At 51.6% G+C, this 13,604-nt stretch overlaps 1 protein-coding gene across 1 annotated transcript in view; it reads right to left on the reverse strand.

Moving 5' to 3' along the window:
* Window positions 1-2,481: 2,481 nt before the first annotated feature.
* TCEA3 (transcription elongation factor A3) overlaps window positions 2,482-13,604 on the reverse strand; it is a 40,508-nt gene continuing 29,385 nt past the window's right edge. The window contains exons 8-11 of the mRNA XM_040979748.1: window positions 12,828-12,982; window positions 8,182-8,328; window positions 6,072-6,143; window positions 2,482-2,918 (exon numbers count right to left, since the gene is read on the reverse strand). Coding sequence (XP_040835682.1) covers window positions 2,910-2,918; window positions 6,072-6,143; window positions 8,182-8,328; window positions 12,828-12,982 — 383 coding nt within the window. The 3' untranslated portion in view covers window positions 2,482-2,909. The remainder of the gene's footprint in view (window positions 2,919-6,071; window positions 6,144-8,181; window positions 8,329-12,827; window positions 12,983-13,604) is intronic.

Raw genomic sequence — 13,604 nt, forward strand, 5'->3', positions numbered from 1 at the left:
GAAGAAAAAACATGCTACATGGGGATGGCAGAGTGGGGACTCCAACAGGAGCACATGTTGTGATGCAAATGTGTGTGTGTGTTTTAATTAAAGTGACAGAGTATGCACTCATGTCTGCCAGTTTACTTCCCAGCTGGTTTACTAACACCCAGGACTGGGCCTCAGTCCAGCTCTCCCCCTTGGGTGGCATATCCATATGCCATCACCTGCTGCCTCCCAGGGTCTACACTTTCAGAAAGCAGGAGCTGGGAGCCAGAGCTGGGAATCAAACCCAGGCATTCCAGTGCAGGACACAGGCATCTCAAGTGACCTCTTGGCTTCCAGGCCATGAGCCAGATTTGTGGTTTTGCCAGGCTGACCCCGGCCACTTGCAGTGACTATAGTGTGGGAGGGTGTCGGCATCATTGAGGAACATAGGCTGTGGCCCACTGCTACTTTTCCTCTCGTGGATGGTGATGCACAGTGTATGGAGGTGCAGACTTGAGAAGACTTGTTCTCTGGCTGATCAGCCTGACTCACCTACCGCCTTTGTGAACAATGAGGTTAATGAGGGTGGAGACTGCGTCTGGCTTTGTTTCCTGCGCTCTAAATCCCTACCCGGCTGGGAGGACATGGGGTATTTAGACCTCGCCTCTTGGAAGTGGCCTCAGGGTGACACCTGTAAAAAGCTCACCCCTAAGTCACCTATTAAGGCACCATTAGGTTGGCAGTAGTTGCTATTTTGTTTTTTTTTTTTTTAAAGATTTATTTTTATTATTTTTTCATTGGAAAGGCAGATATACAGAGAGGAGAGACAGAGAGGAAGGTCTTCTTTCCGATGATTCACTCCCCAAGTGAGCGCAACGGGCCGATACTATGCCAGTCCGAAGCCAGGAGCCTCTTCTGGGTCTCCCACGCGGGTGCAGGTTCCCAAAGCTTTGGGCTGTCCTCGACTGCTTTCCCAGGCCACAGGCAGGGAGCTGGAAGGGAAGCGGGGCTGCCGGGATTAGAACCGGCGCCCATATGGGATCGCGGGCGTGCAAGGCGAGGACCTTTAACCACTTGCGCCACCGCGCCGGGCCCGCTATTTTGTTTTGCATTGGAATTCTAGACTTTTGCATGGAGGAAAAGCAGAGACCACAAGGATAGAAACTGTTAGTGCCCCCTGTCTGGCCTGGGGGACCCCTGCAGCATGGGCATCCCCTGTGAGAAGCTCAAAGCCTGCCTGTGACTCAGGATCTGCCTTCAGGCCACTTCCCACCCACCTGAACCTGGAAGTGCCCAGGTTTCTAAGCAACCACTGGGCACTTCCAGGTCTCTTCAAGCACAATGACAGGGAGCAGCAGACTTAGGTTTCGGTTCGCAGGCTGTACTGATGATCTGAGGTTGTTGTGTCTTTTGGGAAGAAATGCCAGTCTTTTCATAGGACCCATGCCACCTGTCTAAACCCTGAAGCAGACAGATCTCTGCACACAGGGTATGCACAGGTCCCGTTGGCAGATGAAGGCACTTGGGAAAGGCAGATGAGCACCATCCCAGCACAGATGACACCTTGCCAGTGTATCCGGTACTTGTTGCTGTCCCAGCAGATCATCTATGGGTGAATGCCAGCAGCAGGGAGCCCAGCAGCCTCTGCATTGTTACCCAAAGAAGAAGCAATAGGGCCCCTCACTGCTTAAGGCTAAGGACATGGCTCCCAGGAGTCCACAGGCTCTTGTACTTCCACTGATTTAGAAAACAGGAAGTCTAGAAGGTTCAGTCTGGGACCACCAAAAGGCCAGGAGCAAGCTGAGATGAAGACCCACCAGCAAGTCTTTTCCCAGAAATGTCCAGCTTTACCTCAAGTCCTTATCAGCATTCTCCACAGGCTGTGATGATCAAGGGCTATTGAGTTCTGCAGACTTCCTCTGGAGCTGGGGCCACCAACAGAGCTGTGGGGAGACACTGCAGGGCCTGGGCAGGTTGGCAGACTTGGGGCCTCTACCAGAGGCCATGCATGTCAGGGCCTTCCGGGAGCTTTCACGCAAAGCCTGAGGTCAAGGGCACTAATGCTTGCCTCGAGGGAAATTGTCTGGCAGCCCCTCCAATGGCCACAGCTATGCACACAGAATGGCAGGGTGTGGGAGGAGGTTTGGCATAGGGGACAAAGATTTCTATGTAGTATGGAAGTCCTGTGAGGGTACTTCTGAAAATTCATGGAAGAGGAATTAAAAGAAGTTTATTATTATTATTTTCATTTGAATGGCAGAAGGACAGAGAGTGAGCAAGACAGAAAAAAGATCTTCCATCCACTGATTCACTCCTCAGATGCCTGCAACAGCTTGAGGCTAGGTCACAGCCAAAGCCAGGAACCCCAAACTTCAACTGGATCTCCCAAACGGGAGACAAGAACCCAAGCACTTGAGCCATCACCTGCTGCCTCCTGGGGTGTGCGTGAAGCAGGAACCTGGATGGGAGGCAGAACAGCCAAGGTGTAAGCCAGACACCCCAACTGCTGAGCCCCAAAAGAGAAGTTTATTTGGTACAAAATGTTTTGAAATCCATGCATGGGTTTTTCATAACTCACTTCCATGAACTTCCTGCAGGACTGCCCATCACCCACCTGCCCACCATTTCCAAGTGCAGTTATGTCAGTCTGGTGTCTCTCATTTCAGAAAAGGCTGGGAGATATCAGAGGCCCCGTAAGCAGAGGTTGTTGAGCCCATTGTCAAAGATGAGACACTTGATCTCTGAGGCTCTGGAGGTTGAGCTACACAGACGCTTGGCATCTCCCCATCAGCCACACGTAGCTGATAGCTGACCACTGACGAAAAGCCTTGGCCTTTCTCTTCTGAGTTGGCATCTTGTCTTCCAATCTGACAGCAGGGACTGCTTCTCTCTTCTCTCCCTCCTTCTGCTTGCGGCGGGTGGTCCTGATGGTGGTGGTCCCATCAGCAAAACTACAACAACAAAAAGGCCACTGAATGTTGAGGGATTTTCTAGTGTGAGAGGAGTTAGACTGGGTAGTAGACAGGGTATTCTGGGTCCCGAAGTCATTTTTTTCTCAAATATAAAAGGGAATTTCCCTACCATGTCTTGGATTCACCAAAGCACTGGGAGTGGAGTTCCTTGGGGTAAAAAGTATGCTAATGAGGCTTTAGTTTTATAGGAAAGCCTATAATGACTCCCAAGACAAGTGCCATATCTTAACTTATCAGGAACATACTTCCCCAAGAGAGGGCGACATTAACATGTCAACTCCCCACCTGAAGCCTCAGCCCCATTCTGTCTTCCTGCCATTGCCAAGGGGAGGGCTTCAGACTGGCCTCTGTCATTAGAAAGGGACCAAGGAATGTGGCCAGTGACACCTTTCTGGCCTTTTGTCCCAAGGCCAGGTACCATGGAAACCAGGAATTTTCTTTGTTTATGGAGAAACATCTTTGAGCTAAACCTTTAAAAGATGCATTCCCCACCATTTTTCTTCCTTTGCCTCCTGCCACTATGGCAGAGGACTAGGGTCTCTTTTTTCCACTTCTCCTCCTGCCACTATGGCAGGGGGTAAGGGTCCTTCCTATCTCAGAGCCCCCTCCCATCACTAGGACAGGAGTCTCCTTTCTCAACTTTTCTAATAAATCTTGCTTTAAAACCAAACTGTCCGCACGAAAATTCTTTCCTGCGAGACAAAAATTGAGGTTGCTGCTGTATTCGGGATCAAAAACCCTACAACACGTTTTGGTGCCGTGTGACTCGGATTCTACCAGCGAAATTTGAGTTCATCCCCAGCCAGCCTCCAGACATCCATCTAGTTGGATGGTGAGCAAAGTGGACTGTATCCTGTCTTTCAGAGACACTAGCTCTCCACAATTAGTAACTCTCGGAAAAGAAACACCGGGTCCCTGTCAGCTAGTTAAATGCATCTAGCGTGGCTGCCAGTCTCAAGACTCAGGGGCGAGGCTTGCTGAGTTTGGCCTAATTGATCCCCTGGAGCTGGGGTCCTTGGCTCCAGGAATGTTGGTTTTGCCCAAACTCAGTTTCCTTTCGCGGACTAAGCCCGTCACGTGAGACTGGGAGAAGTCTTAGGGCGCCTCAGAAATTCTTGTCAGGGCCACTCCCTGATGCTTTTCGAAAGGCCTCTGGACTGTACCCCGGACTCCGACAGCCCGTCAGGGTGTCGGGCTCAAATCTGCATTCTTTCCTTCCTTCCGCAGGGATTCAGTTGTCAGTAAGAATGGGCGCAACCCATGGCGAGGCCACGAGCCCTGTGCTTCGTGCCTCAATTCCCAAACTGCCCCAGACACTAACAAGTTCTCCGCTACTTTTTCTGTTAGGATTGTCTCAAAGACTCTTTCTCACTAAGTCTCCTCGTTCTCTATGGATTCAGGTTTTGGGTTTTCTTTTACTGGTCAGTATGTGCTGAACATCAATTGGTCTGTGATGGGAAAAGGGAAAGGCAGGCAGGGTTTCTCTAGACCCCCCTCTATAGATAAGATCTAAGATAAACTTAATGAGGAAAGTGCTTTAATTCCTTCACAAGGCAGGCAGCAGAGACAGTTCCTCCTGGATAGCGGGATAGCTCTTAACTAATGTAGTTGCTAATGTGAGCACAAAACCAGAGTCAACACATGTACTCCTCCAGCTCCAGTTAAGGACATTGTTATACAGGCTTATAGAATCAGGCTGAAGTTTGAGGTCAGGCTTGTCAACTCGAGGTTAGGACAAATTTCAAAGGGAGAGCATATTTTGTCCGGCAGAAGTCCCAGATGCAGCATGGTGCAGGGGATATTTTTGGCACATGCTGTTTCTGACTTGTATGTTCTCCAGGGCACCAGAATATATTGCACTAGGCAGAGACCTAGGTCTAGCATGGCACAGGAAACAGGAGTAGATTGTTCACTCCTGGCATATGCTGTTCTAACTGAGACATCCCACAAGGCGTGGAAGGTCGAGCGACATGAGTCAAGTGTGCTGACTTCACTCCCACCTTCCCCCTACTTCTGTGGTCTTCAGCAGCACACACCTGGACACCACAGGCTAGCAATAGGAGTCTTAAGAGACGTCTTAGACTCAAGAGAGATAGAAACTGAGGGACACTTCTGTTTTCTTATCCTCTCTTTTCAGATGGGAAACAAGCCATCCACCATAACCCCCCTTGGGGTTTATCCTCAGACTTTGGAATTCCTTTGACACCCAGAATTTAAGGAGAAAGGGCCTGATCTTTTTCTGCACCCCAGCCTTAGCTGCCAGTTTTGAGCTTTAGAATGGGGAGAGTTAGCCTAGTTTTGCCCTCTTTGCATAACTAGGCTGCTGTGCTGTGCTGGCTCCACCGCCAATGGAGCACACAACTGGCTTTTACCTTGGCTCCTCCCAGTTCTGTCTTTTAGTCAGGTCTCCTGACTGCACCCTTAATTGTAAGATATCTAACAGGAGGTAGAAGTTCATTTTGGCTCTCCTTGGTCACTGATCTCAGAAACAAAGGGGAATATTGCTAGTTAACAATGGGCCAGACCCCAGACTCCTGTACCCCCGGGGAAAACTTAAAATTCATTAACTCTTTCTAGCCTGAAGATTCTTTCCCTTTGCAGTTCCCTCTGCCACGACTAGTATTTCATTCTATGACCTGGGAACATTGTTGGGAGACAAGACAGGGGACAGGGAGGTCCACTTCCCTCCACCAGGAGCCTTCCTGCCTTGCAGTCTGGCTGTGATCAGGCTCAAAGGAAACCCCATCTGGGGAAGCACTTTGCAAAGAGGTGGGGCTCAAAGGCACTGCGATTCTATTGTTTTTTTTTTTTTTTTAAATTCTCTCCTCTGAGTTTCAGGAAGTTAATTCCATCTAGGCTCCACCGCCAGACTTGGCTCACCGTGTGATAAAATGTAGTCTGCTGCCGTCCCTGCCCAGCAAGGCGTCCTTCTGAAACTACAACCCGCACAGTCTCCCGCACGTCCCCAGCAGCAAGCCACGTAGTCTCTGGCTCCGCAGACTCACTCCTTGCAGACTGGCAGCACCCCCCTCCTCACCGGCCCATGCACAAGGCTCCTTCTGGGCTGAGGGTATAATACTAGGGCAGAGTTTTTAGGTGACAGAGGAGGGAGAGAGACCCATACATACAGACCTTCCAGCGATAGCCACACTCATTGCACAGGACAAAGGTTGTCATGGGCTCATCAGCGCTTCGGGTCTGCACCTGAGGGAAAAAATCCACTGATGAGGTCGCTCCCCTGCCCCAGGACATGCCATGGCTCCCACTGGCCTTAAAGTAGATCCAAACCACAGTGGCTGGCACTGAAATTCCCACCCCTCACCATTAGGAACCCCACAATGCAAGCCTCACTCTTCTAGGGGACTTTCCAATAACACCCTAGCTTAGCCTGGCCTTCGACTATCCCTGCGTGGCTGATCCTTTGGGATGGATCTCCTTGCCCAAGACTCATCTCCTACAAGAAGTTCTCCCGTCACCCATGAACTCTGCCTCACTGTCCAGAACTGGAGGGAGCTGGCAGCATCCTTACTGCTTGCTCATCTCCTTCATCTTCCCTGTTTTATATGTGCGCCACCTGAGGGAGGCAAGGAACTTGGAGCTCACTGGCACCATTTAAGGATGTCCACTTTATCATCCTTTAAAAACATTTTTTTAAAAGATTGATTTATTTGAAAGAATGACAGATGGCTATAATCGCCAGCAGTGAGCCAGGCTGAAGCCAAGAGATTTATCTGGGTCACCCACATGGGTGTAGGGACCCAAACACTTGGGTTATCTGCTGCTGCTTTTCCCAGGCCTTTAGCAGGGAGCTGGATTGGAAGTGGAGCAGCTAGGCCATGATCTGGTGCTGATGTGGGATGCTGGCAGCACAGGCAGTATGCTATGTCACAAGGCTGGTACCTGGCTTCTCACCCTCTTAACCTTTTCAGGTGTAGGAAACTGCTTCCCACAGCACCGCCTAGAGATTTATATTTCACAGTCGTTATTCTGGTTTTCTAAATCTATTCTGGTTTTCCAAATATCTAAAACAGACAAGCTGGGCCAGGCTAAAGCCACAAAGCCAGAAGCCTTGAACTCTAACCAGGTGACCCATATGGGCAGCAGGGACCCAAGTGTGTGAGATGTCATCTGCTGCTTCCCAGAGTGCATATTAACAGGAAGCTGGACAGGAAGGCAGGTGGAGACCTGGACCCAGCCATGCAGTCAGATGCAAGTATCCCAGGCAACATCTTAACCTGCTAGGGCACAGAGGCCCGTCCTCATTTTTTTTTTATATAGATCTATTTATTTTTATTGGAAAGTTAGATTTACAGAGAGAAGGAGAGATGAGAGGAAGATCCTCCATCTGCTGGTCCACTCCCCAAGTGGCCACAACGGCTGGAGCTGTGCTGATCTGAAGCCAGGAGCCAGGAGTCTACCCTGGGTCTCCCATACAGACGCAGGGTCCCAAGGCCCTGAGCTATCCTGCTGCTTTCCCAGGCTGCAAACAGGGAGCTAAAAGGGAAGTGGAGTACCTGGGACACAAACCAGCATCCATATGGGATCCCAGCACATGCAAGGCAAGGACCCCAGTCACCAGGAGGCCTCTCCCAGGGCTAGCATTAGGCGGAAGACACAGACCAGCCCAGCCCTGCCACTGGGAAGGAGTGACACCTGGGAAAGGACAGCAGGTGGGCATCCTAAGAGGAGAGAAAATGCGGCCACAGGGCAGCTGACTCCTGCAGAAAGTGCAGTGCCCCTTGTGGAAACGTGCTCAGGAGGGAGCAGGCATGGGGACAACTGTGTCCCACGTCCCAGCCCATAGTCCTCCCAGGCTCCTCCAGATGGCTGACAAGGCTGGCTGTGTCACTCTCCACATGCCCTCAATAACCAGGGCTGGACCAGGCTGAAACCATGAGCCAGGAACTCCATCTAAGTCTCCTATGTGGATAACAAAGACCCAAGTAGTAGGGTCATCTCCCACTGCCTTCTCAGGCACATTAGCAGGAAACTGGATGAGAAACAAAGCACCAGGACTTGAACAGCCGCTCCCATGGTGGGATGAGGGTGCCCCAAGCAGCGGCTGATGCCCTTGTGCCCCAACAACCATCCCCAGGTCTCTGCACACAGAGGGAGCTTCCCACTACAGGGCAGGCCAAGACACACAGGCCCAGCCTCTCAGACACCAGCTGGGTTACTTGATGCACACAACATTTTCTAGAAGGCACACAGGTGTACTGTGGCCCTTGCCTGTTGCTGATACCTGGTTATAGGTACAGTTCTTCTTCTTGCATTTGCTGCACTGGAAGAGGTCGGTAGTGGTGCCGCCCGTCTTGGCCATCTGGTGCTCACGGATCGCCTCCTGGGTCATGGCATTCCTCAATTCCCTCAGCTCGTCACTGGCCATTTCCTGGAGAGAGAGGAGTTTGTCTTTGAGCCCGGAGCACTGCAGCAGCTGGCCTCACCCTGGTTTCCAGACAGCGGCATGGAATAAGTGCTGCTTGCGCAGCAAGTGAGTAATTGGCACCAAGGGCAAAGAGCTGGAGGACAGCCTGGACTCCTGGGCCTGTCTTAAGCAAGAAAAGCCTGCACCTGATGAGTCCTCAGCCTGTCCCTGGCTAGAAGGTCAAATCTGGAGGCTCAGGCTGGAACAAGATCAGTGGCTAGGGGCCATGCAGGAAACCAGGAATCAGCCTGTTGTGTACATTCCTTTAAGTCTGGTGCTCACCCTGCTTGCCAGGAGCTTGACCTACACATGAGCTTCCCACATTACTGCCCAACTGAGTTGTGATGGCCTCCTCGTCCTCCCAGTCTGAGCTTGGTTCAGGACTTATCTGAACTGTGATCATGGCCCAGCCAGTTCTGCCTGGTAGGAACCGTGCTCTCACAATGGCCACCAGACCCTAGAAGGATCCAGATTCTCCCAGGCAACCAGCTGTTCCCCTGGGAACATGCATCACAGGACATCATCTCCCCAAACCCCCCAAAAAGAACATCATTCCCTCCCTTTTCTCTTTTTGAGAGGCAAACACACTCCACATGCAACACACACACAAACCCACACATGTATGTGCACACACAGACAACTCTGTCCATTGATCTGCCCCCCACATGCCTGAAACAACAAGCAGCGTCCAGTTCAATCCAGGTCTCCCATTTGGATGGCAGACACCAAACTACTTAAGCCATCACCTGTTGCTACTGGGGTCTGCAGTGGAGGGAGGCCGGAAGTAGGAGTTGGAGCCAGCATTCCCACTTGGGACTTGGGCAGCTCTACCAGCAGCCTGACTCCTAGCTCAAGGCCTGATTCCAGGACATCCTTTAGTAGGAGTTCCTGTCTCCTATCAGCTCCCTGTGGACACACAGCACCTGCATCATGGGCCTCTCTTCTCTATCAATCTCCCAGGCCATCTGACTTTTTTTTTTAAAGATTTATTTATTTTTATTATAAAGTCAGATATATGGAGAGGAGCAGAGATAAAGAGCAAGACTTTCCATCAGATGATTCACTCCCCAAATGACCACAACAGCCAGTGCTGTGCCAATCCAGAGCCAGGGCCCAGGAACTTCCTCCAGGTCTCCCACATGGGTGCAGGATCCCAAAGCATTGGGCCGTCCTCGACTGCTTTTCCAGGCCACAAGCAGGGAGCTGGAAGGGAAGCGGGGCCGCCAGGATTAGAACCGGCGCCCATATGGGATCCTGGCGCGTGCCAGGCAAGGACTTTTTAGCCGCTAGGCCACGCTGCCGGGCCTCATCTGACTCCTCTTGTGGGGAAGGAGAACTGCTGATCTCGTACAGGCTAAACATTTCCTTGGATGCCGCCTATCCAATGCAAAAGGTGCAATGACAGAAGGCAGACTAGAAATCAAAATAAATGACGAAAAACAGAAAGAGGAAGAGTGATGCAGAGGGAAAGAACTCTTCCATCCACTGGTTCACCCCTCAAATACCTGCAACAGGTGGGACTGGACAAGCCAGGATCCAGGAACTCCCCCCTGGTCTCCCACCTGGATGGTGGAGACCCTAAATACTAAGGCATCTTCTGCTGCCTCCCCAGGCATGTTAACTGGCTGTTGCATTAGAAGTGAAGCAGCCAGGACTCACATCTGTGACTCAATATGAAATGCAAGCAGCGGCTTATCTGGCTATACCACAATATCCATTTTTCAGATTATTCTTCTGCACACTAAGGTTTAAGTCCTAGTGAGTTAAATTCAAGAGCTCGATTCCACCTAATGACAAGGATATACACAAACACAAGTCAATCAGGTTCCAGAATGTAATGCATTGCTTCACTCCAAATGCATTAGATGTTGATTAGATGTCTCCAACTAGATCATTCTGTTGATAAACTGACTTCGGCTGTGGGAGTGCCCGATTCACAGCATCCGTCAACTTCCTTGGAACAACTCTCCTACTGTGGCCAATTTCAAACTACTAATGGAAGATGACTGCAGTGCCAGAATTGCTACAGGCCATCTGCTCTGGCAAGGCAGGAGAGCTGGCTGTGGCTGGTCACTGCCCCCAGGGACTCACACTTGGGGTCTGGCTCCTGCCCCAGGCAGCGCCCAGTGTAGCCAGGCACTTGCACGATGCTCCAAGCAAGGGAAAGAAGGACTAAAGCAAAGAATTGGTGCAGGGCAAAGAACAGACCATGGGGGCTCTTTGACGTGAAGCTGTGCCTTAATCAGCCTTCTCCAAAAGGCAGAAGGCAGACACAGAGGTCAAGAAGGATTCAAGTTGGCATGTAGGAGACATGGCAGAAAGCCAGACTGTAAGAGGAGGGTCTTGTGGGCCAGCTAAGAAGAGAGAACAGAAAAATCCACCAACCCAACGACCCCTCCTTGCCCAGCTTATTTAGCACAAAGCAGCATGGGAGATGCCCAAAGTGCAACAATACCAAAAATCAGGGCAACGGGAGCCCAGAGAACCATGTCGGACACTTTGCTATGGTGGGTCCCTGAGCTTTGCAAAATTCCAGTCATCATTGTCTTGGCTTGATCATGTCTTTGGGGGATTGGGAAAGGTTCTAGAAAATGGGCTCATTGTAATCATATTTGATCATGGACATTCTGATTCCGTGGAGGGAGATTATGGGCCCCTGGGAAGCTCTGCCTGTGGGACCTGCGGTGTGTTTCAATATTTAAAGGTTTGTTTATTTTTACTTGAAAGGGTGATTTACAAAGAAAAGGAGAGACAGAGAAGTTCTTCCATCTGGTGGTTTACTCCCCAAATGGCCACAAAGGCCAGAATTGAGCTTATCTGAAATTGGGATCCAAGAGCTTCCTCTGAGTCTCCCATGTGGATACAGGGATCTCCAAGGACTGGGGGTCATCCTCAGCTGCTTTTGCAGGCCATCAGCAGGGAGCTGAATTAGAAGTGCAGCATCTGAGACACGGACTGTTACCCATATGGGATTCCAGCACTTGCAGGTGGCGGATTAGCCTGTGGAGCCACTGCTCTGGCCCCTAGTATTTGCTTTAAAACAAGGATCATGCAGGGCCCTTAGGGTGGGATTAGTGCCCTTACAGAAGGGCTTAAGGGGCTGGCATTTGGCACAGTGATCAAGATGCCTCCTGGGATGCCTCACAGCCCTTTTCAGAGTACCTGGTTCCAGGCAAGGTTCCCCTGAACCCCAGTCAATTGATGGCTCCAAGTATCAGGGTCCCTACTGCCCTCATGGAGTCCCCAAGTCCTGACTCTGGCCTGCCCCAGTCCCACCGGTTGCAGGCATTTGGGCAGTGAGCCAGCAGACAGCAGATCCCTGTCTGCCTTTCAAATAAATATGATAAGCAAGTAAGTAAATAAAGGCCTGAGAGAGACACCTGTTCTTTCCACCAGAGGTATTTCACTGAGAAGGCACCATCTCAGGGGAAGGTCCCCTCATCACACGCTGAGTTGGGCGGTGCCTTGACGTTGGCCTTCTGGACCCCAGCACTGGCAGGCATGAACATGTGCTGTCGGCAAGCCGTGCGCTCTGGCACCTTGCTAGAGCAGTCTGAACAAAGTCATGGCTACGGACCAAGTGCAGGTGTCATTTGGGGCAGATGCTGCCACCTGCCTAAGCAGTTCAGATGCAGGAAACACTGGGCGACCTGAGCCAAGTCCCTCATTTTATCCTGGAGCAGGGACCGCCACTGCTTTGGGTAGCTGGGACACAGTGAATGCACATTCATACCCCACACGATGCCCGCACACCACACATACCCCAACACACATCACGCCCGCACACAAGGGCACTTCCAAAGTTCTTGCTGGACTCTATTTCCCAGGGACTTCCTGACGTCCCCTCCCTTCTTAGTCCACTCCCTTTCTAGTGAGATGTGAGATGGTTACACTAGCATCTTCAAAGGGAGGAAAACCAAGGAGGTCCCGGCCCAGCTCCAAGCTTTCCACCCAGCACCTGAGCTGCCTGCCTAGGCCTATTCCCATCCTTTCCCTTCCCTTCCAACCCTTTTGAACAGAGTCCATTCTTTCTTTCCATAGCACACCTGGCAGGCTCCATCATAGCCTGACCACTCTGTGTGAGTGGCACCCATAGTAGGGGGTGTCTCTGTCTCCACAGTTGGGACTGGTACCAGCCTGGACAAGAGGGAGGCTGACAACAAAGCAGTGTAGAGCCAGATGGTCTGCTTCTGGCTCATTTGCCAAGGCATATCGGGTGTCTCCTTAGAGCCTCAGTCTCCCTGTCTGCAAAATGGGCATGGCGAACATTTCTGTCATCTCAGGGAGTGTACACACAGCCCTCAGCATAGCACTGGAGGTATCTGAGCTGTGTCTGGGAACCCCGTGGGCAGGCAGGAAAAAGCCCTGGGCTCGCCTCTGCTGGGCCTCAAGCCATCACCTCTTAGACAAAGCTGCCAACACTGGTGGGGCCTTGCCTCTGGCCCTCTGCGCTGAGCCCTCACCTCTGCCGTCATTTTGGCAATGAGCGCAGCAGAGATGGCCCCACTGAGCACGTTCCGCCTCAGGCTGGGGTTCCTGGGGTCCTTGAGGTTGCTGATCCGGCTGCGTACGCGGTTCCGGTACTTCATGTCTGTGCCCTTAAGCTCCTGGTAGATATGTGATAGGGTCAAGGGTCAACAAGCCAGTGGAAGGACATGGAGGCACCTTGTCTTGGAATCCCTGGGCCAGTTCTGGGAAGTCTCAGGCTTCCTAAAGGAATCCAAGGCTCAACAGCTGGGAGCTGCCAACATCATGACAATGGTGAAGATACCTCCAGGCAGGGAGGGCCCTGGAGACCCAGGGTCCACGTGTCAGCTCTTGGCAGGGTTGCCATGAAGCCGTTGCTGCCTTTGGCCTAGCCGAGTTCTCCCAGAGCACCATCTCCCCCACTTCTCTGCCTTGCAATGACATCCAGGACTACCCTAGGGGACCCACCTTGGGAATTACCAGCCAGTTACTCAACAGATGACAAAGCTGAGGTTTAGAAACAATGCCTGCCCTGGCTCAAGGTCATGGCAAGTTCCAGGCAGAGACAGGGCTGGAAGCCAAACTCCTTCAAGCGGTCATTCCCTGGCCACCAACCGCTGTCGTAAATGCAGCCTCCTGGACAGGCCTTTCCCGATCCCTCAGCCTCCTGGAGGAGTTCAGGGAACATTGCCTCATGTTCTGATTGGAGCCAAGCCCCACCAGGAAGACAGAGCTGCGTTTGGGAGAATTGTGCCCAAGAAAGAGGTTGATGG

Source organism: Ochotona curzoniae, unplaced genomic scaffold, assembly GCF_017591425.1.
Source record: "Ochotona curzoniae isolate NIBS_2020 unplaced genomic scaffold, NIBS_Ocur_1.0 contig_3255, whole genome shotgun sequence".
In the NCBI taxonomy this organism is placed as follows: Eukaryota; Metazoa; Chordata; class Mammalia; order Lagomorpha; family Ochotonidae; genus Ochotona; species Ochotona curzoniae.